We start from the raw sequence: 24,116 nt of genomic DNA on the forward strand, positions 1-24,116 counted from the left end.
ATAACCATGCAAGGCAGGCAGGGAGAAAGGGCTCGGGACCCAGCTTATGGGCTTGGAGGAGGTGGCAGGAGGAACATTCCAGGCAAAGAATGAGTAAGTCGGGCAGAGGGTTAAGGAGGACCAGCACCTGCGAGTGTGCTGCTGGAGGGCAGTTAGGAATTGGAGGGTGATGGGGCCGGGCTTGGGGTGGGCAGGGGCAGTGGGGGAGGCCCTGCAAGGTTCAGGATCCAACCACGTGGGCGGCAAGACCCGTGAAGAGGCTGCTGCTCCAGCACTCTGGGGCCAGAAGCAGGGCAGGGGAGAGACCACTGCAGGAGACACATCAGTGAGACAGGCACCTAACTGGATGTGACAGGAGGGAGGAGAGGGCAGAGGGGAAGACGGGCTGGATCTGCCTGAGCCTCATGGCAGCTGCTGCTATTTAACTTTAAACTGATTAAAATTCAATGGAATTTAAAATTCGCTTCCTCAGCCTCACTAGCACATTTCGCATGCTCAAGGTGCGCATTTGTGCCTGAGCAAAATCTGCTAGGGAAGCTGGGAGAAAGGCAGGTGGCTACCTGTAGCCAGTGGCTGCTTTAGGGGACAGAGCACAAGAGACACTGCCATCCCCGTAGAAGTGTCTCCTGGCCAGCAAGGCCTAGATCATGCAGCACCTCGGAGCCCAGAACAGGGCTCAAAAGCAGAGAGAAAGGGCTCATCCCAACGCCATGCATTCTCCTTGAACAGTCACTCCACCTCTCCAAGAACAGCGACCAGCAGCATAGTCATCTTAGCTTTATTGAGTAACGCATCCCAGTCTCTACTAAGATTCTTCTCAGTGAATGGCTGATTTTTCTGCAAAACTATGGATTGGTCAGTTAAAGAGAAATCACCACCTCGCCACCCCATTCTGTCCCCCAACAGGACACTAAGGGTTCTTAGAGATAAAGGGACGATGCATTCATGCTTGGAGAACTAATCACACCTGATTTCTCTGGGATCTAAAATAATGTCAAATTTGATTCACTTTAGGTAATGAAAATCTTTTTTTTTGCAAACCCCTTCAAAGCAATGCTGCCATCCATGAGAGATGTGTGTAAGGCCACCTCTGTATACTAAGAATGATGCCCCAGCAGGCGGAAGGACGGCACACCTGCTGAGCGTGGATGCACGCTGCGTGCTACATCTTTGAGACCACCGGTGGGTTCCGGGCATCAGACTCCAGCCACTTAATGAGGATCTGATTCACCTCGGCGGGCCTGGAGGAAAGGGAGAGGAAAAAAAACAAAGCCATTCACACTTGTCTGTGCCTACCCACCCAACTCGAAGGCAGAGGTAAGTGATATGAGTGGCTAAGCCAGGCCAAAGCCACCACAATGAAACCAGGAAAGCTTTTATGGAAGGTGAACAGGGGGCCCTGCTCTCCCTGACCCCAGGAGCCCCCAACCTCCTTACTTGTCCATCTGTGTCCAGTGCCCACAGTCCTCAATGTGTCCCCTTTTCAGGTGGGGAATCTGAAAGGAAACCCCATGCAGGAAGGTAAATGGAAGAATGCAGATGGGTGTGTCTCAGGTTAGAGCAACGGGAAATGGACGCCTTCTCTCTGCTCCCCGCAGGCCACCCTGCCCGAACCCTGCATGACTTAGGAAGGGAATAATGAGTGAACGAAACCCCACATCCATGCAGGGGAAAGGAAGGCACAGTCACGGTTGCTGCTTGCAAGCGGTGGACAGTGATGTTACTGAAGTGCTTCAACTGCGGTCCCATCCACATGACAAGGTGTATCCTCTGCTGCCATCTTCCCTCTGAGCACCCTTGCCCGTGCCCTCTCCCGGGGGGCACCGATGACCCCTGTGCAGGGCCATTCCCTCACCCAGTCCTCCATGTGCTTGGACATCTGAGGAACGAGCACGAAGTCCTTCTCCGCCGTGACCATCAAGGCCGGAATCAGGATCTGGGGAGAGAACAGGAAACAGGAGTGGCTGGCACTCCACAAGGGAAGCCCTCCCTTCTCCCCTGAAAGACCCCTGCCCACCGCCCTGCTGTGGTCCTGACGTTGTATCTGCCAAACTTTGCACAACAGACTCGTGGTTATTACTGGAGATCTTTAAAATGACAGCTTCAGCAGTGCAGAGGCCAACATGGGTCTGGTGTGTGCAGACGTGTGTGAGTGAGAACGTGTGCAGAGCTGCGTGTAACTGGGAGAACTGAATCGACCGCACCAAGAGGGAAGACACCCTTGAATGAAGATCAAGATTCCTCTTCTCTGAATTAAACAGACGCTTAAAAGGGGCGGCCAAGGTTCCAGAGAGAATGGGGGCAGTCACAATAGTTATCAATGTGACATGAACAGCAGCAAAATGACTTCCCTTTTAACTGCAGGCAAATGAGTTGAACGCAGGGAGGCAGGCACAGGAAGGCCAGGAAACCTCTGTGTTTTTTTATTTGTTCTCGCTCCACCATTACCCTAGTTTCCAAGCACCTTTGACCCATCCCTGGTTGAGGAACTTGCACTATTTTCATTTACACATGGACTGATGGGCGTCTCTCCGCACCCCTCCCTCCTCCCATAACCAGGAGCCAGGAGAAGGTCAAAAATGATTTTGTGGCTACAATGAATACTGAGGCTTCTATGAGGTTTGTAAACTCTAGAATGTTCCAAGCTAAAATGTGAACTGGGTAGGGGGTGGCAGGGGGGCGGGATGGGAGGTGGTGGGGGAGGAGAGAGGAAGATCCGACCGGAAACTGCGGAAGAGAGGCTGGGCACAGTGGCTCAGGCCTGTCATCCCAGCACTTTGGAAGGCCGAGGTGGGTGGATCACCTGAGCTCAGGAGTTTGAGACCACCCTGCCCAACATGGTGAAACCCTGTCTCTACTGAAACACAGAAAATTAGCAGGTTGTGGTGGTACACTCCTGTAATTCCAGCTGCTTGGGAGGCTGAGGCAGGAGAATTGCTTGAACCCAGGGGCAGAGGTTGCAGTGAGCCGAGATCACGCCACTGCACTCTAGCCTGGGCAACTGAGCAAGACTGTTTCTAGAAAAAAAGAAATTGCGGAAGAGGAGGGTTTCTGACCTTAGCACCATTGGCATTCACCTTCCCAGTGCCTTTGTCAATATTTTCCTCCACGCTTTGAGAGATTTTGTCTGTCCAACTGCAGTTTGGTCATTTTCGTCAGTCATATGATGACAATGAAAAGGAACACTAATGGAGCTACTAGGTTCCCAGTACTGCTTGTAACAGGTCATGTGCCTTCACCCATTTCATCCTTACACAGCTCTATGAGGGAGGCACTGTTCTTGCCACTTCCATATTGCAGAAGAAGCAACAGTGGATCAGAGGGGTTAAGTACCTTTCCCAGGGTCACACAGGGATTAGACTCAGCCCATGTGCTTCCCAGCCTGCTCTTAACCACGATGTTATCTACTCTAGTGCCTCAAGACCTAACTTCGGGAGGTCAAGACCTGGTCTGTTCACACACCATGGTATCCCAGGGTCTCGCAGGAAGCCTGGCACGTAGCAGTGTGTTCACTTACAGAGTGAACCAACAAGGTAACCAGGGTTACTGAGTGAGCTGATGAAGGCCTGGTGACCTGCGCAATCACACTGGGGAATAATTTGATTTCCCTTAGATTTTTAAACATTTTGAATATAAACTGGGGACCTCTATTACTCCTTCTGCAGACCCAGAGATTGGAAACCCATCTTCTGCTTGACAAATGAGGAAACTGAGACTCAGAGATTCGCTTGTGCAAGGTGACTCAACCAGAGGCTAAAGTCACATCTCTGAGAGCGCCTAATGCTCCTCCGGGGCTGGGAGCTCCAGTATCCACATCGCTTCTGGGAGGCGCCCTGGGCCATCTGCAGCCCTGGCTTGGGGTATCACCAGGGGACCTGGGGATTCCGGATGGATGCTGCAGTAACCTGGACACACCCCACCTCCATCCCCAACGTCACCCTCTACCATCCCAAGGGAAATACCAGCAAGAAAGATCCTAATGGGAAACCTCTGAAGGGAGTCACTTCCCAAACCCCAAAGGGAAAGGAGGTAGCCAGCAGTTCTGTCCATGACCAGCTGTGGCCCAGGTCATATCAGCTCAGGCCAATGGGAAGCCCCATGGGTGGGTTCTGGGGTGCAGAGGAGACCACACTGAACCTGGCACTCACCTTCCGCCCCAAGCTTTTGCAGGCCCACTTCCAGTTCCTTTCCATGTTTCGGTACCAGTTTAGAGGACCTCTGGGGAGAGATCAGAAAGTAAAAAGAGGGAGGCGGTAAGTAGACGGCTCTGCTACATACACCAACAGAAACCTGCTCTGCACGGCCAGTCATCCTGGGAAGAGCAAAGCCTCCTGCAGGGGCAAGAGAATAGAGCCCAGGACCCACGCTGTGCTGTCGGGCGCAGTTGCCAGGCTCTAGCAGCGAGGCCTTATGCAAGGACACAGGACTCCACTGAGTGAACTGGCAGCCTCTGGGTGGTCTTCTGGGACACACAGAAGCCGGCCCTACAGGACTGTCCAGGGAATGTCATCGTGTCGCCTTGGAGGCTGGGGAGGTTGCTGATGCTGGGGACCTTGGTTGAGCAGCCTCACCATCCAGAGGCCGCTCGCCTGCCCCAGGGAGCCCACTTGAGAGGGACACAGGGAGGTGGAGCAAAGATGCCCCCTCCTAATATGACATCGGGAAGTAGGGCAAATGCACCAAAATGTATGCACTTTTTGAGTTTATGTGGATTTTTATGTTTTTCTGAAGAAAGAGCCGAGTTGCCATCTGATTCTGTGAGGAGCCATGACTGAAAAGTAGTTGAAAACCTCTGCCCTATGGGGGCTCCGCAAGCATAAGGAAGAACAAGCTGAGTGTCCCAAACTAGAGCAGGCTGAGCGCCATAAAGTAGTGAGCCTCCTGACACTGGAGGCATTCAAGCAGAGGCCAGCCTGGCACCCATGAGGGCTGTGGTGGAGGAGAACTGGGCCTCACCCTCCACCCTGAGGGCTGAAGATCACTCTCTGTCGATCGTCTTTCATCTGTGTCTGGACCCTGCGCTCTCTTTACCTGAAACCAGACTTCTTGAACTGCTGCACATAGAACTGGATTTCCTCCTCGGTGACCATCCTGCTGAGGCTGGGCTCTTCTGGGGTCCTTACAAAAAGTCCTCCTGCAAAAAAAGCCACCTGAATGGGGAGGCTGAGGCAGGAGAATGGCGTAAACCCGGGAGGCGGAGCTTGCAGTGAGCCGAGATCCGGCCACTGCACTCCAGCCTGGGCGACAGAGCGAGACTCCGTCTCAAAAAAAAAAAAAAAAAAAAAGCCACCTGTTGACTTTCCCGTCCCCGGGCCAGGGTTCTGCGTTTTAAGGCCTCTAACGGAGGCTGGGTACCTCACTGCCTCTCACAGACCATCTGAACTTGCGCAAGGCCTTGTGAGCGCCTCCATCTTTTGTTCCCTTATCCTTTGCCAGAGTGAGCCCACCTCCTTGAAAGCTCCAAGCTGTGATCTCACGGTCACACTGCAGGCTGATGTTCCCTCCCACCTAGCCATGACATCACCGGCTATTATCACAGCTCCTGGACCAACCACAGTCGCCGGCTTTTTCAGGCACACAGCAGCTATATCCCAGACCCTGCCAGCCCCCAGATCCTGCTCTCCCCCCGTCTAAACCTTTCCCAGCCAGCTTAACTGTGACCCTTCGGAGATATTGCCAGAGATTCTTGGAATTTTCCTACGGGCTTGCTCTGTTTTTCCTCTTAGGCAGGAAGAGAACCCAGGCCAGGAGGCTGGATCCTGTCGCCTCCCGCGCACTGCACAGACCCTCTATGGTATCCCACTGTGGACCCCTATCTTGTCTTCAAGGTGCTGCACAGTCCCCCCAGAGGATGGCCTGTGATGACCCTTGGCAGCCCAGGGACCACTGCAATTTCACAGGGCACAGCCTCAGTGCTGGTGCCTGAACAGGGCCAGTCAGCATTTTCAGATTCACGAAGACCCAGAGGCAGAGCAGCTGGCCATTCCAGGCTTTTGTGAGACATATCAAAGGGGTATGTGACCAGTGTGTCACCCTGTGATGAAACCACCCTAAGCCTCCCCACTAGGCGGGTGCCCCAGGCTCACTGTACCTCAGGGCCCCTCTGCATGCATCCCAGCTGCTCTGCCTCCCATGAGACAGTGGGCTCACCCAGGGTGGCCACGCTGCTTCATGTGTCTGGGTGTCTGAGCATGCAGCCCTGGCCTCATACCCAGCGTGTGCTCACAGCATTTGAGGAATGAATGAATGGGTGAATGAATGAGTGACAGACAGGGTGAAGGAATAAAGGAATGTGGGTGTGGGGGAGGGAAGGGAGATGTTCTTTGAGCAGTGACAAGAGCATGGCCTGCAGGGTCAGAGGAGTTTAATCCCAGCCCAGCCACTTTGGACAAGTTACTTAACCCTCTGAGACCTGTTTTCCTCTTTGGAAATTAAAAATAGTAGCACTTTTCGGAAAGCTTTGAGGATCATAAATAATTTATCTAAAGGGGGTTAGTCCAGAGTTTTATACAGATGGTCAGCACGTGCCCAGACAAGTGACAGTGGTCATCATTATTCACAAAAATACAAGTGAATGATGTCAAGGCCACAGTGCTGCAGCAAAAATAAGGTCTTGTGGGAAGAGTGCTGGATCTAGGGGCCATGGGGATGAGCTCCAGTCAAATCTCAACTCTGACCCTTCACTCATACCCAACCCAGGAGGGAGACAAGGATGGGCTCCATGTGGGGGAACTGGAAACGTGGCACCTGGATGGAGAGGGGCCAGTGGACTGCAATGGAGGAGACCTGGGCATGGGACCCACCCACTCCACCTGCATACACCGGGTGACCCCCGTAGAGGTAAGATCTCAATCCTGGGGTCCTTATCAGCAGAGGGTGGATTTTGCCCTGGACAAGCTCTAAGACTCCTCCAAGCTCTTACTGTTTAAGATCTTGAAGCCACAGCTCCCTCAAGAGTAGGAACTCCAGGCTGTGTGCTCAGGCCTGGGGTTAGAGTCAGCCCTATGCAGGCCAAGGAGACCCTGGTTGGGCAACTTTAAGTTCAGAGCTGGAGGGCTCAGGGCTTCTGCCCATAGCAGTTACAGGCAGAAACATCCATTTAACATTCAGCTGGTTCCCAATGTGGCTCTCCCAAGCATGTCTCTTACCCATTTCACAGACTTTATGCATGGATAAAACACTCTGTAGGAAGAAAAGAGAAGAGTTACAAATGACGTCATGGGTGATGCAAAGGAAATATGCTCATCTGAAAACCCTGTTACGACAAATGACCTCTAAGTACCATGCAGACTGTAACAAACACATGGAACTCCCAAGAGAGCCAGGGACCCCCTCACAGGAGTCAAGTAAAGAGGGAGCTCACAACCAAAGCTCTGGGCTGAGACTGCCCCAGGGCCCTTGCAGACCTTGGTAATGTGAAGACCTAGGTTTATCAACCAATAGGAACAAGAAAAGAGACCTTAGGCCTATGATGAGAAGTCGGAGATGTGATATTCCATGCCACTCCATGGTAATGCCAGTAAATCTGGGGTCTCTGACATGCTATACCTTCAGTGAAAAAATTGATGAGAAAAAAAATCCCCTCATGATGATAAAGATGTTAAAGGAATTCGTCTGTTTCAGCTTGGTACTAAGAGGAAACCAAAAGACACCCCCTTGGGAATTCATAGCTCTAGGCCTGCCTTCCCAACTGCTTGGATTTGAGTTTGCATTCTCTGCATGATCTGGAAACCCCCAAGGTGTGAAGTAAACAACAACAACAACAACAACAACAACAACAACAACAAAGTGAGCCTAGGCTGGTAATGCTCCCAGGATGCTTGAGGGAAGAAATCCTTAACCACTCAAGGAGTCATTTCCTCAAGCCCAACTGAAGCAGACAGGTACAGATTAAGTACTGCTGAAGATGAGTTTATAAACCAAATTTACAAAATCCACACTCACATAACAAGGCCCCACAGCAAAAGGCAGCAAAAGGAGCAAACAGTGAAATATGACTCTCCAAAAACATCAAATAATAGAGCTTGCAAGAGGGAGAGAGAGACAGAGAGAGAGAGAAAAAAAAAGAATTAGAAATGAATATACTTCAAATAATTGAAGACATAAAAGGAACTGAAAAATAAGAATACAAGACTCTAACAAAAGAGATAAGAATGATTTGAAAAAGAACCAAATAAAACTTTCACAAATTAAAAAAAACTATTTATTGAAATTAATACTTCAAAGATGGGTTAAACTGCAGATCAGACCTGCAGTGTCCAGGATAATTAATTGGCTTAGACAATTAACATACAGGGGGTTAGACCCGAGGCTGACTCACAAGCAAAGACAGAATTTTCTAAAAGAAAACACCCTAAAATTCTATACTCAGATAAATGATTCTTTAAGATTAAAATTAAGATGTCTTCAGGCACCACAATCTGAATTTACTACCAACAGACTCTTATTGAGAGAACTACTAAAGGGGATGCTTCAGGAAGAAAGAAACTGAACTCAATGCAAATGAGTGAGATGCAAGAAGTAATCAGTAAAGAAAGTGGAAAATATGGGACAGGGAGCAGGAATTGACTGTATATAAAACAACAATAGTGATGATGACTCCTAACACGTAAGACAGGAGGGTGCAGGTTACAGAGTTAAAGGTTTTTAAACTCCTCTGCTTCAAGAAGAGAGTTGGGGACAGCAATTAATTTTGGACTTGGGTAAACCAATTATGCATGTTAAAATGGTAATGGTAATAGCATAATTTCTAAGCTATCATTATTATAATCATTCTCTGACCTTGTGTGTCAGTGGGGATATAAATTTTCCCACTAAGGACGGACCAGGAGAGTGGGGACCTCAATTACCCTGACTACAGAAACGAAAGAAAAGGAGGCCAGATTGCTACTCCTGGTCCCTGCCACACACTAGGTACCCTACTTCCTTCACAACTGCCCCCTCCTGTTTTTCTGCCCCCGTCCCCACCTCTCACCTCATCGCTTGCTCTGAAGAGGCTTTTGAAAGTCCGACTCAGGTTCTGTTCCAGTTCAGCCTCAGCCACTCCCTAAAACAATCAAGAAAGCAAAATGAAGGACCCTCTAGAAATTGTGGAAACTGTTCCCCTCCTTCATCTGACTGAAAGCAAGAAGCCCCTACTTGTGCCCCATCTAGCCCAAGTCTCATCAGAATAGCATCCATTTGAATTTTCATCTTAAAACATTTTTTAAAAGGTTAACATAAAATACAAGATGCTAACTGTAGTTTCCCATGGGAGGCAGATTCATAGATGCTGCTTTCTTTGTGTTTTTCAATATTCCTACAATGAGAAGGTACTACTTATAATAATCTCTCAAAAGGAATTGGGAGGGGGCTGGTAGAGGAACGGGTTGGAGGCTGACTGGTGGTAAGAAGAAGAGCGGGGCTCCAAGGATTCTGAGAAACCAAGGGGAAAAGCCAAAAACTATAAGCCAAATGCTCTTCCATCCAGGCATCTAAATTTCGCTATATTGAGGCCAGGAGTTTAAGACCAGCCTGGGAAACATAGGGAAACCCCATCTTTACAAAGAAATTTAAAGAATTTTTTCCTGCTCTAGAAACTTCAAAACCAACTCCTTTGATTTGGGTCTTAATTGTTACAGACCATTAGATTGCCAATGGATTATATTCCACAAACAGGACAGCGAGGTTTCCACTGTTAAAGAGCTGGGACACGTAGCCTTTCTGGTGACAAATGACCAGGTTCTTCCAGTTCTTGGGAGCGGTATGGCATTGAATTACCCAGTCGACATACAGTTCTCTGGCTGTTTCCAGGTCTCTGGTTTGTGCATGGGGGGAGTTCTCTGACCTGAACTTGCTTCATCAGTTCCACAGACACTGAGCTCCTTCTCTGGCAAACTGGACCAAGAGATGCCAATGTACAAAATACGCTTCAGAACCTTCTTGGTGGACCAGAGGATGGGGGAGGGGCTTGGATGAGGACTAAAGTGAAGTGTCCAGGTCACTGAATGTCATGTGCTGAGGGCTAGAGAGGAGATTCCTACTGGAGACTCAGGGTGTGGAGTCTTCCTCTCCTGCTTCCCCTCTCCTTCCTACCCCAACCCCCTCCAGGAACACTTCAGCAAAGCAGACACCAAGAACAGGGGCATGGCTGGAAGGTGATGAGAGATCCATCCATGGATCCTACTCTCCTAGTAGGGGTAGCCTGGTTCATGGAGCATAAGAGGACAATGTTAATTCAATCTGTCTTTTCCAGAAGTTGAAAGACGGTGAACCTGAAAGCTATTCCAGATGCACTTTAGGAGAAAACAGCTGTCCTGGAGGCAGAGATCCACTAGGGGCAACCATTCAGAAATAATAAAAATCTTGGCCGGGCGCAGTGGTTCACGCTGTAATCCCAGCACTTTGGGAGGCCGCGACAGGCAGATCACCTGAGGTCAGGAGTTCGAGACTGGCCTGGCCAATACGGTAAAACCCCATCTCTACCAAAAAAACAAAATTGGTCAGGCATGGTGGTGCACGCCTGTAATCCCAGCTACTCAGAGGCTGAGGCAGGAGAATCACTTGAACCCAGGAGGCAGAGGTCACAGTAAGCCAAGATCTCACCATTGCACTCCAGCCTGGGCAAAAAGAGCAAAACTCCATCTCAAAAAACTAAACTAAACTAAACTAAACTAAACTAAACTAAACTAAACTAATTTCTGCAACACAGCTGCTGCTGAGGGACTAGTGCTACAGGAGGGAACTGAGTTAAGTGTGGTAATGCCAACTGACTCTCCTCTCCTTCCTTCTAACCACCCACCTGCACGCACCCAAACACCAGCTGAACTGGTCTGCAGGTGTTTTCTGAGCAGGCTTCCTACTTGCTGGCCTCCCTGGTTTAACACATTGTGACCTTCACCAACAGCATGGACTTCTATCAGTTTGGCCTTCGACACCAGACCCAAACGCTGCCTTCTCCATGAGGTTCCACCTTTCCCACCACCAAGGGGTAACTCTGCTTTTCTTGGATCCTGCAGAGCCTTGAGTGTGCTCTCCTGGGATCCCCTTAGGGGCAGGGACTCATCCTGTTCTCAGCAGCATCTGTGGCTACCCTTGAGATAGAGTCAGAGGAGAGGAAGATCCTAAGGCCACATACACGAAGCATTCGTTCCAGCGACCTGCAGTCCTCAGTGTTTGCACATGTTGAGAGGTTACTTTTTTTTTTTTTTTTTTTTTTTGAGACGGAGTCTCGCTCTGTCGCCAGGCTGGAGTGCAGTGGCGCGACCTTGGCTCACTGCAAGCTCCGCCTCCCGGGTTCACGCCATTCTCCTGCCTCAGCCTCCTGAGTAGCTGGGACTATAGGTGCCCGCCACCACGCCCGGCTAATTTTTTGTATTTTTAGTAGAGACGGGGTTTCACCATGGTCTCGATCTCCTGACCTTGTGATCCGCCTGCCTCGGCCTCCCAAAGTGCTGGGATTACAGGCATGAGCCACCGCGCCCGGCCGAGAGGTTACTTTTTATAGTTTTTTCTTTTTTTAGATGGAGTCTTGCTCTGTTGCCCAGGTTGGAGTGCAGTGGCGCAATCTCAGCTCACTGCCAAGATGGGTTCAAGAGATTCTCTTGCCTCAGCCTCCCAAGTAGCTGGGATTACAGGGGCCCGCTACCATGCCCAGTTAATTTTTTTGTATTTTTAGTAGAGACAGGGTTTCACCGTGCTGGTCAGGCTAGTCTCGAACTTCTGACCTCAAGTGATCTGCCTGCCTTGGCCTCCCAAAGTGCTGGTATTACAAGTGTGAGCCACCACGCCCGGTGAGACATTACTCTTTTTTGTTCTGCTCATTACTCCTCACGAGAGCTCTGGATCTGTACAGTGGCAGCACAGAAGAAACGGAGACATTGATCATCTGGCGGTGCTGGATCTAGGGTTGGAGATTTTCTGACGAAAGCCATGTCTGCCTGTTAATGACAGTTCCCTCCGTTTTGTCAGATTCAATTATAATGGTGTCAATGGCGGCCTTCTGCAACATGATGATGAATGCCACAGTGAGAAATAGCCATGGGAAGAAGCACATTTAAGTGATGGATGGAAGCCCAGGTCAGCTCTGTGTGTGTGGCTGTCGGTCATCATTCCTATTTACTGAGAGCAGTCCTCATCACAGAAACAGCTGCTGTTCATGAGCTCAGGGGTGCATTTCAGTGTTTGAAGGAACCCATGGAAGCCTAGAGAGGGCTTTGCCTCAAATGACCCTTAAAAGGGCAAACGATGTCAAAAAGTCAGTAAAGAAAATCAAAGAGAGGCTGGGTGGGGTGGCACAAGCCTGTAATCCCAGCACTTTGGGAGGTCCAGGCAGGAGGACTGCTTGAGGCCAGGAGTTCGAGACCAGCCTGAGCAACAATAGAGACCCTGTCTCTACAGAAAAATTTCAAAAATCAGCTGGGCATGGTGGTGCATGCCTGTAGTCCCAGCTACTGGTGAGAGTGAGGCAGGAGGACTGATTCAGCCCAGGAAGTCAAGAACGCAGTGAGCTACGATTGTGCCACTGCACTTCAACCTGGGCAACAGAATGAGACCCTGTCTCTTAAAAATAGTCAGAGAGAAAAAAGGTAAATAAATCTGTTCACTCACATGAAAGTGCAGCAGAGCAATGGAAAGAATAGGATGAAGCTGGGAGCCAGAAAGGAGAGAAGATGACAGAAGATAACGTTTGTCCTCTGCTTATGAACTTAGCTGAGACCTTCCGACTCTCTTTAATCTACAAAGGTAAGACTATATCTTTAAATCCTACAGACCAATGACAAATTTCCTGTCTGCCCTGGATAGGGGCTCCTCCTTTTATGTTCCTGTGCACAGAAGTTAAAGGATGGACTTTAGAATCCAATAAACACGGTTTCAAGCCCAAGTACTGATAGTTACGAGCTGGGGAATTTCTTTCCCTAGAGCCTCAGTTTCCTCATCTGTAAAATGGGGATTTTGTAAGGATTAAATGAGATAATGCCCATATCTTACAATGCCTGACACGCAGGAGGCATGCCAATAAATATTAATATCACTACCTCCATTATTATTATTATTTGTTTAGAGACAGGGTCTTGCTCTGTTGCCCAGGCTGGAGTGCAACCTCAAACTCCCGGACTCAAGTGACACTCCTGCTTCAGTATGCTGAGGAGCTGGGATTACATGTGCGTACCACCATGCCTGGGTAACTTTTAAAAAATTTTTGTAGAGATGGGGTCTGGCTATGTTGCCCAGGCTGGTCTCAAACTCCTGCCCAAGTCATCCTCCCACCTTGGCCTCCCAAAATGCTGGAATTATAGGTGTGAGTCACTGCACCTAGCTGATTTTTAAAAATTTTAAATTAATATCTAATTAGGGCTCTTTAAATGATATCATCTTGGCTTTAGATTGGGCCCTAGATCTAATGACCCGTGTCCTTATGAGAGAAAGAGGGAAACTGAGACATACAGAGACACAGAAAGGAGGATGCCACACAAAGACGGAGGCAGGGACGGGAGGGATGCGTCTACAAGCCGAGGAACACCAGGAATTGCCAGCAACTGCCAGGGGCTGGGAGACAGGCATGAAACGGACTCTCTCTCAGGAGCCCCTAGAAGGGACCAACCCTGCCAAGACCCTGATTTTGGACATCTAGCCTCAAGAACTGTCGAGAATTCACTTCTGTGGTTCTAACTCACCCAGCTTGTGGTACTTTGTTATGGCAGCCTCGGGAGTGGGAACACAAAAGGAGGAGCCCCTATCCAGAGCACACAGGAAATTTGTCATTGGTCTGTAGGATTTAAAGATATGGTCTTACCTTTTGTAAATTAAAAAGAGTCAGAAGGTCTCAGCTAAGCACGTAAGCAGAGGACAAATGTTATCTTCTGTTATTTTCCTCCCATTCCTGGCCCCCAGCTTACACTAAAGCATGTCTCCAGGGAGTATCTTGATGTGGGGGCTGAGGGGAGAGGGTGAGGAGGGAAAGGGGCCAGGGTCTTCATTACCCTGGGCTCAGAGGGGCCAGGCACTGTCCCCAGCAGCAACAGGCAGCAGGTGTGCCAACCACAGGGTGGGGTCTGGAGGGTCCCAGGATCCAAGATGCCCTGGACTTCCTCATCCCCTCAATTTACTTTCCATGTGCGTATTCAGCTCGCTGTCAGAGGAGCCCCCAGAAATGCAGGGCGCCACCAAGAAGATGGAGCTTTGTCTAGACTTTCCACTCAGCGCTGGTAGGGGCGGCGCTGTCAGTCACCTAATTTGCTAGGGAGGTACCCCCACATCGGTGGGGGGCACAGGATTGCCTCCTGTGCTCAGCACTCCTAACAGGGAGCGCTCCCCTCCACCATCCCAGGAGTTTCTCCTCTTTAATCTTCTCTTGTGTCCTTTCCAAGGTAGAGAACAGGTCTGCTGAGAGACTGCACTTAATTGTGGCTATTGTTTCGTGGGTGAGACAACGGAGGCAGCTGTTGAAGCCAAACTGCAGGTCCACGAAGCCCCCGCTCAGCCCTCCTGCCCTTTATAATTAATGTCAAAGGACGCCATCCAGGAGGGGAGGTGAACCCTCCGCTGGTCAGCGGGCTGGGCCAGTGATTCTGTTTCATGCTCCGTCTACCCTGCCAAAAATGACTCCAGTTCCTCTGGAAGTCTGCACCAGTGTTCTCCAAGACAGGCCAGGAGAAACAGTGGGGTGGTTGTCCCTGAGGTCAAAAACGCCAGTGGCTGGAAGCATCCGAAATCTGGGCAGACAGCAAACGGTGGACCTTTGACTCTCTGCGGTGTGGCTGGCCAGATGAGAGAGAGGTGTACAGTAAAGACTTGGGGGGCTCTACAGGGACCCAGGGCACTGGGGGCCGCCTGCCACGTGCTGATGGTGCCAGCTCTTTCTGTCCATAACAGCACTGAGCTGGGCAGCCCATTTCACAGAGGAAGACGCTCAGCTCAGGGGCCTTAAGTGCCTCGTTGAAGGTCAGACAGATTATAAATGAGAACATCGGACTCCAAACCCCTCCATACTTGGTTCTTTTCACCACAACCTAACACAACACTGCCGATTTAAGACAATGAAAATAACCCTGCCAAGGGTTTCCTCCATAAAGGGCATAAAAATTAAAATAACGGCCAGGCATGATGGCTCATGCCTGTAATCCCAGCGCTTTCGGAGGCCGAGGCGGGCAAATCACCTGAGGTTGGGAGTTCGAGACCAGCCTGACCAACATGGAGAAATCCTGTCTCTACTAAAAATACAAAACTAGCTGGGCGTGGTGGTGCATCTCTGTAATCCCAGCTACTTGGGAGGCTGAGACAGGAGAATCACTTGAACCCAGGAGGTGGAGGTTGTGGTGAGCTCTGAGATCATGCCATTGCACTCCAGCCTGGGCAACAAGAGCGAAACTCCATCTCAAAAAAAAAAAAAAAAAAAAGTTAAAATAACAATAATTAAAGCTTGGTGTGTAAGGTAGCAAACAGTGGCACTTTCTTTTAAACTATAATTATTTGGCTGTAAAAAAAAAATCACAATAATGTCCCTTAACAGAGGATTACATAATCCATAGTCTACCTGTTACAAAACCCCATGCAGTCATTAAAAAGAATGAGATAAATCTATATGTGCTGACAAAAAAAAAATCTGTGCAATATGTACTAAAGGAAAAAGCAGCATGATTCCATTTATATGAAAAATCATATGTGTGTGTGCGCTCATACACACATGTATTTGCTTAAAAATATTCAAAAATAGTTTTAAAATATTTCAAAAAATGTCTGGGAAATACCAGACTATTAGTAGTAGCTACTAGTAGGTTGTCGGTGGGCAAAGGGGGATTCAGCTTTTTCCTTTACACAACTCAGGATTTTTTTTTAATAGCAAGCATGAATTACTTCATAATTTCAAAACAAAAACAAAACCTAAAAATTAAACTCTGTAATTAATCACCAGCTGTCCCCATGGCCTGAAGGAGCTACTGTGTTCTAGAGATTAAGAAAGACTCAACAATTAGGCTGGCATGGCGGCTCTCACACCTGTAATCTCAGCAGTTTGGGAGGCTGAGGTGGGAGGATCAGTTGACACCAGGACTTGGAGACCAGCCTGGGCAACACAGCAGAAAAAAAAAAAAGAGAGAGAGAGACTCAATGTTTTGAGGGGAAACAAAATCATTTGTGGATGATTTTCAGCCAGGTAAAACTTTCTGCCTGTAATTTTTCTTTTCCCACATTTTCTCTCTGATCCTTAGTTTCTCATCTGGTTAAATACTTAAACAAAAGGGCTGGGTTTTTTTCTTCCTTTTTTTTTTTTTTTTTTTGCTCAGGTTGGAGTGCAGTAGCGCAATCTCGGCTCACTGCAACCTCCGTCTCCCAGGTTCAAGAGATTCTCCTGCCTCAGCCTCCCGAGCAACTGGGATTACAGGCACGCACCACCACGCCCAGCTAACTTTCGTATTTTTAGTAGAGACGGGGTTTCACCTTGTCGGCCAGGCTGGTCTTGAATTCCTGACCTCAGGTGATCCGTCTGCCTGCTGAGATTACAGATGTGAGTCACCACACCCAGCCCAAAAGGGCATTTCTTTTGCCTGAAATCTGCCTCTAGCTTGCTATATGGTTCCAGACACATACATAGGTGCCTGCCACCCAGTCTTCCTCAAAGAAATACAAATACACACGTGTGGTTTCAGGAGGGAGAGAGCAGGGTTCACAGGATATCCTAGGCACATTCTGGTATGGGGGGCTGAGGGGGTGTAAGTATCCCCCAGGCCAAGTGAGGACTTTGGGAATCCTTAGAATTAAAACATGGAACAACTCAGCTGAAATGACCCAGCCGATTCCACTGGCCTTCGCTGTCAGAGCTGCCTGGTCTTCATGCTTTCTCACTATACACATGGAAAGCTGTCACCTCTTCTCTGAGAAGGAAAGAAAAACACGCCTTCTTTGTTTCCAGCAGACTTGGCAGATTCCCAGGCCAAGACTCAGCACATTGGCTAAGGGTTCAAAGAGCTATATTGGAGCTGACTCTAAACTTGGGAGTTAATCTAAGCCTCACCCTGCAGTGCTCAGCAGAGTTGAGCCAGAAGTGGGGAAGACAGGGCTGGATGCAGTGGCTCACCCAGCACTTTGGGAAGCTGAGGTGGGCGGATCACCTGAGGTCAGGAGTTCAAGACCAGCCTGGCCAACATGGTGAAACCCTGTCTCTATTAAAAATGCAAAAATTAGCCAGGCATGGTGGTGGGTGCCTGTAATCCCAACTACTTGGGAGGCTGAGGCAGGAGAATCGCTTGAACCCGGGAGTTGGAGGTTGCAGCGAGCTGAGATCGTGCCACTGCACTCCAGCCTGGGCGATACAGTGAGACTCGGTCTCAAAAAATAATAATAATAAAAAAATAAGTGGGGGAGACGGGTGTACCCACGGCACAGAAGGAGTCTTCCTTAGGCTGCCTGGGTCTGGAGCAGCCTCAGTGCTCCTAGGGAGAAGGAGGAGATGTCAGAAATGCCTCCTTCTGGCCAGGGAGGGAGTGGGTTAGGAGGTGGCAGGAAGGAGTAACTCCCAGCACCCACTATGCATCCAAGAGCTGTTCTCCACGTTATTGGCTTTATTTGCTGGAGTCAGCTTAAGTTTGACCTGGAGTCAGCTTAAGTTTGAAGCTATTACTTGTTTGAAAACCACCCAAAACCAACCTTTTGCAGATGAGGAAACTGAGGGTCAGAGATGGGAAGTACCTTTGCCTAGTCATTCCTTAGGGAGTAGGTACCAGGCAGGCTGGCAGGAACCCCTGCGAGTGATTTCTCCTCCAGTCCCAGTTCTGTGCCTGTTGAGTGGTTCCAGTGGCTGGATGCAGCCCAACCTGGTTGCTGGGTGTCTTTCTGTGGCCAGATCACAATATGAATATCTAACATTTCCCTGCCAAGGCGCTTTGTTCTTAAGAACAAAACTGTCCCCGAAACTCTCACTGCAGATTTTAAACCCAGCTGCTACAACAGAATAGAGGTACTGACTTTTCCACAATAACCGTTAACAACCTTTGAAACAAAAAACTGTGCCTTGACGAGGGCTCTAATTACTAAGCATCTTTCTCCTAAGGTCACTTTTGCCATCAGGATTTTGAGCTTATCCCGATTTATCCCTCCTCTCTCTGCTTGACTCCCCAGAGCACACAGAACAAAGCCCAAGCTCCCCGCCAGCACGGCTTAGTTGGAGGCATGGGCTTGGGAGTCAAACAAGCCTAGGTCGATATCCCGACCCAGTTATGCACCTGGTCTTGGGCCAGTTGGAGTTAAGCCCTCTGAGCCTCTGTTTGCTTGGCTGAGAAGATAGGAGAGGATTCTTTGTGTTTCTGTGAAGATGAGAACCATGTGGCATATGAGAGCTCAAAACCAGCTGTAGCTGTAACCCACTGACAGATGACTGGATTAAGAGAAGGTGGTCTCTACACACCATGGAATAGTATTCAGCCTTAAAAAGGAAGGCAGTTCTGGCCCCTGCTACAACATGGGTGAACCTTGAAGGCATGATGCTAAGCGAAAGAAACTAGTCACAAAAGGACAAATACGGCATGCTTCCACTTATACGAGGTTCCTAGAGGAGTCAAAATCATACAGACAGAAAGTAGAATGGGGGCTGCCAGGGCTGGGAGGAGGGGAGATGAGGAGTTAGTGTTTAATGGGTGAAGAGCTTCAGTTGGGAAGATGAAAAAGTTCTGGAGGTGGATGTGGTGATGGCTGCACAACAATGTACATGTGCTTAATGCCACAGAACTGCACACTTACAAATAGGTAACATGGTCAGTTTTACATTACATGTATTTTACCACAATTAAAAGTATTTTAGGCCATGTGCAGTAGCTCACACCTGTAATCCCACCACTTTGGGAGGCCAAGGCATATGGATCACCCGAACCCAGGTGTTTGAAACCAGCCTGGTTAACATGGTGAAACCCCATCTCTATATATTTACGCCTGTAATCCCAGCACTTTGGGAGGCCGAGGCGGGCAGATCACAAGGTCAGGAGTTCAAGACCAGTCTGGCCAATATGGTGAAACCCTGTCTCTACTGAAAATAAATAAATAAATAAATAAATAAACAAACAAACAACAACCAAAAACAAAAAACTAGTCAGGCGTGGTGGCATGCACCTTAGTCCCAGCTACTTGGGAGGCTGAGGCAGGAGAATCGCTTGAACCTAGGAGGTGGAGGTTGCAGTGAACCGAGATTGCGCCACTGTACTTCAGCCTGGGCAACAGAGGGAGACTCTGTCTCAAATAAAATAAAATATAAAATAAAATAAAAATAAAAAATACACACACAAAAAGTTAGCCAGGTATGGTGGCATGCACCCGTAGTCTCAGCTACTCAGTAGGCTGATACAGGAGGACCATCTGGGCCTGGAGAGGTCGAGGCTGCAGTGAGCTATGATCACACCACTGCACTCCAGCCTGAGTGACACAGCGAGACCCTGTCTCAAAAAAAAAAAAAAAAAAAAATTTTTTTTTAATGGCTAAATACTGTACGAGGACACAAGGACTACCCACAAACCAAGGAGAGAGGCCTCAAGAGAAACCAACTCTACAAATACCCTGATCTTGAACTTCCAGCCTCTAAAACTGTAAGACTATGAATTTCTGTTGTTGAAGCTGCCCAGTCTGTTGAGCTACCTAGCCTTTGTTATGGCAGCCCCAGTAAAGTAATACGCCCTCTACACCACACACCATACCCATAGTCTCACCATCGAGACTGTCTTACACTAATGAAGGACATGGTGCTTTCATTCAGGCCAAAGGAAGCTCGTGGATTCCCACACCGCAGGCTGTGGCACATCAGGGCCCAGGCCTCCCCGCAGGATGCGGCCATGTGGGATGCGATATGTTGAGGTCTCTTCAAAATGCTGCTGGGAGCTTTTGGTGAATGAGTCCAGTTATTGCCTGAATCGCAAAGCTCCTTTCACACAGATGCTGTCTAATTAATGAAAATAATTGTTGGAGAAGAGTTACTCATTGAATCACAACTGGGATGGTTGTGGTCTTGCTGGAAATGGTCCCTTCTAAGAGGATAAGAGGTGGATAAGAGGACCTGATTAATTAATTACTTCCATTCCTCTCTCTCTGGAGTGTGCAGGAAACATCTTTTATTCTCTCTGGATAATTCCCGCAAGTGGATGACCACAGAAGAGGGCAGCTGCAGCGGGGGCACCAGGCCAGGTGACGTTGACTCCTGATGCTGCTCTCAGTGAATTCCAGTTAACGGTGGCAGGGATGCCCCAATACACATATCAGCCACGTCCAGGGGCATCTCTGAAAGGCATCTTCGTGGCACATATATTAATACCAAGAAACTTCTCAGATTCTTCAGAGCACACGTGGGGCCTGCTGCAGGACTCTTTGACCCTGGTGCCATCATCACCAGCCTTTCAGCCAGAGAACCAGGAGCGGTGGCTCTACCTGAGCACTGAGCCCCCAAACTCTGCAATTGCAGAGACACCGGAGAAGCCATCCCCCCAGGGTACAACATCCCCCAGCCCTTCACCACCCAAACATACACGGAAATGTGCCATTGCCTGGGAAGGACCAGCTGGGCACGGCAGCCAGTTTCACCTGAGCCCATTTGTAAAATTGTTTCTGACTAATGCCACATAAAATTGAAGGGGACAGAGATAAAGCAAACGCGAAGGAGATAGGCAGGGGAAAGGCAAACACGAATGCTCCCGTTGTTGCCCTTGGTGCCACACTTACTGGTTCTTGGAAGTAGAGCTGGTAATCGAATACCGGGTTGGCTTTGATACTCTCCAAAGGGGGCACGTTGGGATTTGCCGGTATGAAGGGAGTATTCAAACTGGCCACCGCCCTACAGAAATAAGAGGCAGCAAGATATAGCCCCTGTAAGAAGACAGTCTTACAAAAGCCAGAAAGGACTTTGAAGTTCAAAACTGAAGCTCAGAGTGGGAACATTCTATGCACAAGGTCACACACTAGCAGTGAACGGGAGAATGGGATCAGAACATCAGAACTCAGGATTTTCTATTCCTAGTTCAGTGCTTTTTTTTCCCCCACTAAACTGCAGTATTTCTCACCAACTTGCCTTAGACACATAGGAACATGCGCACACACACACACACACACACACACACACACACACACACACCCACCCACCCACTATACATACTATAGCAACCCTGAATAGAATATGGAGACATGAATCTCTCTCTAGTTTTAAAATATGCATTCATTTTTTTCCTCCCTTTATTCACTCATTGTGTCTCCTCTGGATTGAGCATAATTCTATGGTATATACTAGAGGAGAGAAAATGTAAAATGAATAAAAATGTCATTTCTATCCTCAAGGAACTCATTATAATTTAATAATGAGAAATAGAAAAACACACAATGACGTTATGAGATGACTGTGACATGAGCCATAGAACAGCACAAAATAGCATGGGAGTTGGAAGGAGATAAGAACTTCCTGAACTGGGCGCCATGGAGGACCCTGTGGAAAAGGGAGCATTTGAACTTGGCTTTTCAGAATGGGGAGAGTTGGGGAGGGGAACAAGGCCTGGGAGGGGAACAACATGAGGTAGCCTAAGCAAATTCTAGAAGGGGGCAAAGCTTGCAGCTGTGTTCAATGGAGCAGAGTCAGAATGGTTAGAAGCCAAGCATGGAATGGGATATGTTGGAAAATAACAGCAGAAAGGCAGTAGGGAGCCTAGACATGAAGGGCCCTGAGTCTGAATTTGATGCTGTAAGAACCAAGAAAACCATGAGGGCTTCTCAGAAGAAGGGAGGGTGGATTCGAGTTGCAGTCAGGATGATTAATCCAGCCCTTAGAGACCACGTGGACACAGAGGGAGCAGTCAGGAAGATTAATCAAGCACTGATAGACCATATGGACGCACACAGAGAGGCCAGAAGCCAGGAATCTAGCCAGTAGACCACTGACTTATCACCCGAAGATGGAATAGAATGCTAACAAAAGGAATAGAAAACATGGACAGGCGTAGTTGTCTCATGCCTGTAATCCCAGCACTTCGGGTGGATCGCTTGAGGCCACGAGTTCTAGACCAGCCTGGCCAACGTGATGAAGCCTTGTCTCTACTAAAAATACAAAATTTAGCCAGGCATGTTGGTGCACGCCTGTGGTCCCAGCTACTCAGGAGGCTGAGGCAGGAGAATCACTTGAACCCAGGAGGCAGAGCTTGCAGCTACACTCCAGCCTGGGCAACAGAGTGAGACTCTGTCTCAAAAAAAAAAAAAAAAAAAAAAGGAATAGAAAAGGGGGTGAATTTGAGGGGCAAACACAGCTCATTGCTATCTTTCCTTTTGTTCACTTTAACCAGTATGTCGTGCAGTCTGTAGGGTAACTTTTAAGTGAACCCAATTCTTAAGAATCAAGCTCTTATTTCCACTTTGAATGAGAGAGGGGACAGAGAAAGAGAGAGGGAGAAGCTAGAATATGCCAGGTACCCACAAGAAATGTTTTAAAAACATTTAAAAAGCTGAAGAGATGAACATAACAACAGCATGAAAACTTTAACAATATTTTAGGAAACATTTGATTCTTTTTATTCTTTGATATAATCCTATCATTTGAGCCAGGAGAGAAGCAGAACAAAGTTTCCTGGTAGTTCCAATCTCAGAAACTTAGCCAAATACAAAATAACTGGGTTAGTTAGGGAAATTCAGATGGGAAATGAGGATGATGTTTCTTTAACTTGCTAAGATCAGAGGCTGAAATGGGAAGTCAGGTTTAACTGCAGCTCACCAGCTCAAACGGCCAGAGACCAAAACCTGCCATCTGATAGCTCTCACTCAAGCCATGAAATGCTGGTCTAAGAATGATTATGAATGAAATGGTGGGGACCATGACATGCTGGGCTCACTGGACATTTACACAGCATTTTCTGGTTGTAGAGTCAGGCAGGAGTTACCACTACCACTCTGTGGTTGAGAAAGCCCAAGCCTAAGAAGTGCAGTGATGTGTCACACAGCCGATCAGGGCAGATTGAAGGCCACACTTTCCGATTCTCAGTCCAGGACTGAAGACACACCTGTTGCACCCCTCAAGCTCAGCTATTATCCTCCTGCATTCCCACTGGCCACTCGGGCCCTGAATTATCTGTCCCATGGCCTGTAAGTGGAACAGGTGCTGCTTCCTAACACATTAGCTCATTAGGCCCCCTTTTTTTTTTGAAACGGAGTTTCACTCTTGTCGCCCAGGCTGGAGTGCAATGGCACGATCTCGGCTCACTGCAACCTCCACCTCCCGGGTTCAAGCGATTCTCCTGTCTCAGCCTCCAGAGTAGCTGGGATTACAGGCACCCACCACCATGACCGGCTACTTTTTGTATTTTTAGTAGAGACGGGGTTTCACCATGTTGACCAGGTTGGTCTCGAACTCTTGACCTCAGGTGATCCACCCACCTCAGCTTCCCAAAGTGCTGGGATTACAGGCATGAGCCACCACGCCTGGCTAGGCCCTCTTTTCAATGTGTCACCAGACACTAAAGAGTGAAGACATTACCTTCCCAGATTACCTACTTGTTTTTGAGAAGTTTTCTGGGGTTAAAGATCTGAGGAACAATTCTCACAGGAGCCCAAGTCCAGCCTCCCCCAAATCCTTATTGCCCGAGGCCCAATTACCTCACTCTCTCGGGGTAGAAGAGAGCCATGTACCACACCAGCACACCTCCCCAGTCATGGCCAATGAACACTGCTTGAGAGAGGCCCTAGAGAAGGAAAAAGAAGGGAGGCGAATGTGAGGAGGTTTCTGGAATGGGGTGCTGAGAGGTTCAGCCCTCAGCCAGCCCCTTGACACCAGGGCCTCCTCCCCCAACCCACAGCAGCTCTCCAAATGCCCACCCTTCAAACCTCTCCTCTCTCCACCAGCCACAGACCCTCAATACAAATAGCCAGCCTTTTACATCTGCTTAGGAGACCGAGGCCACAGGCCATGGGTTCCTTCTCCCTCTCCACCTTCTCTCAAATCAAATTTTCCTTCGTTCTTTTCTCCTTTTTCCTCTCTTCTATCTTAAAAGAACTATAACTTACCTCTTCATGTTCCAAGTACATCTTTTATCAAATGATTATGCTTCTACCCCCCAAAACCCTACTTTTTTTGGAAGCTCTCCTCCCTTAAACAACCATTAAAAGTCCCAAAGCATCTTTAATCTCTCTTTTTCTGC

At 48.6% G+C, this 24,116-nt stretch overlaps 1 protein-coding gene and 1 long non-coding RNA gene across 2 annotated transcripts in view; one reads left to right on the forward strand and one right to left on the reverse strand.

The window, feature by feature from the left end:
* Positions 1-764: 764 nt before the first annotated feature.
* Positions 765-24,116, reverse strand: part of LOC105482015 (epoxide hydrolase 2) — a 57,429-nt gene continuing 34,077 nt past the window's right edge. Inside the window, exons 11-19 of the mRNA XM_011741858.2 lie at positions 23,575-23,660; positions 20,671-20,782; positions 8,975-9,046; positions 7,149-7,182; positions 5,032-5,134; positions 4,149-4,218; positions 1,856-1,936; positions 1,438-1,496; positions 765-1,241 (exon numbers count right to left, since the gene is read on the reverse strand). Coding sequence (XP_011740160.2) covers positions 1,163-1,241; positions 1,438-1,496; positions 1,856-1,936; positions 4,149-4,218; positions 5,032-5,134; positions 7,149-7,182; positions 8,975-9,046; positions 20,671-20,782; positions 23,575-23,660 — 696 coding nt within the window. The 3' untranslated portion in view covers positions 765-1,162. The remainder of the gene's footprint in view (positions 1,242-1,437; positions 1,497-1,855; positions 1,937-4,148; positions 4,219-5,031; positions 5,135-7,148; positions 7,183-8,974; positions 9,047-20,670; positions 20,783-23,574; positions 23,661-24,116) is intronic.
* Positions 2,710-12,029, forward strand: LOC105482014 (uncharacterized). Its single transcript, XR_003018085.2, has 6 exons — positions 2,710-2,790; positions 3,414-3,533; positions 3,666-3,737; positions 5,829-6,013; positions 6,700-6,840; positions 11,950-12,029. It is a non-coding gene; the product is annotated as an uncharacterized lncRNA (long non-coding RNA).

The sequence above is a fragment of the Macaca nemestrina genome, chromosome 8, assembly GCF_043159975.1.
Source record: "Macaca nemestrina isolate mMacNem1 chromosome 8, mMacNem.hap1, whole genome shotgun sequence".
In the NCBI taxonomy this organism is placed as follows: domain Eukaryota; kingdom Metazoa; phylum Chordata; class Mammalia; order Primates; family Cercopithecidae; genus Macaca; species Macaca nemestrina.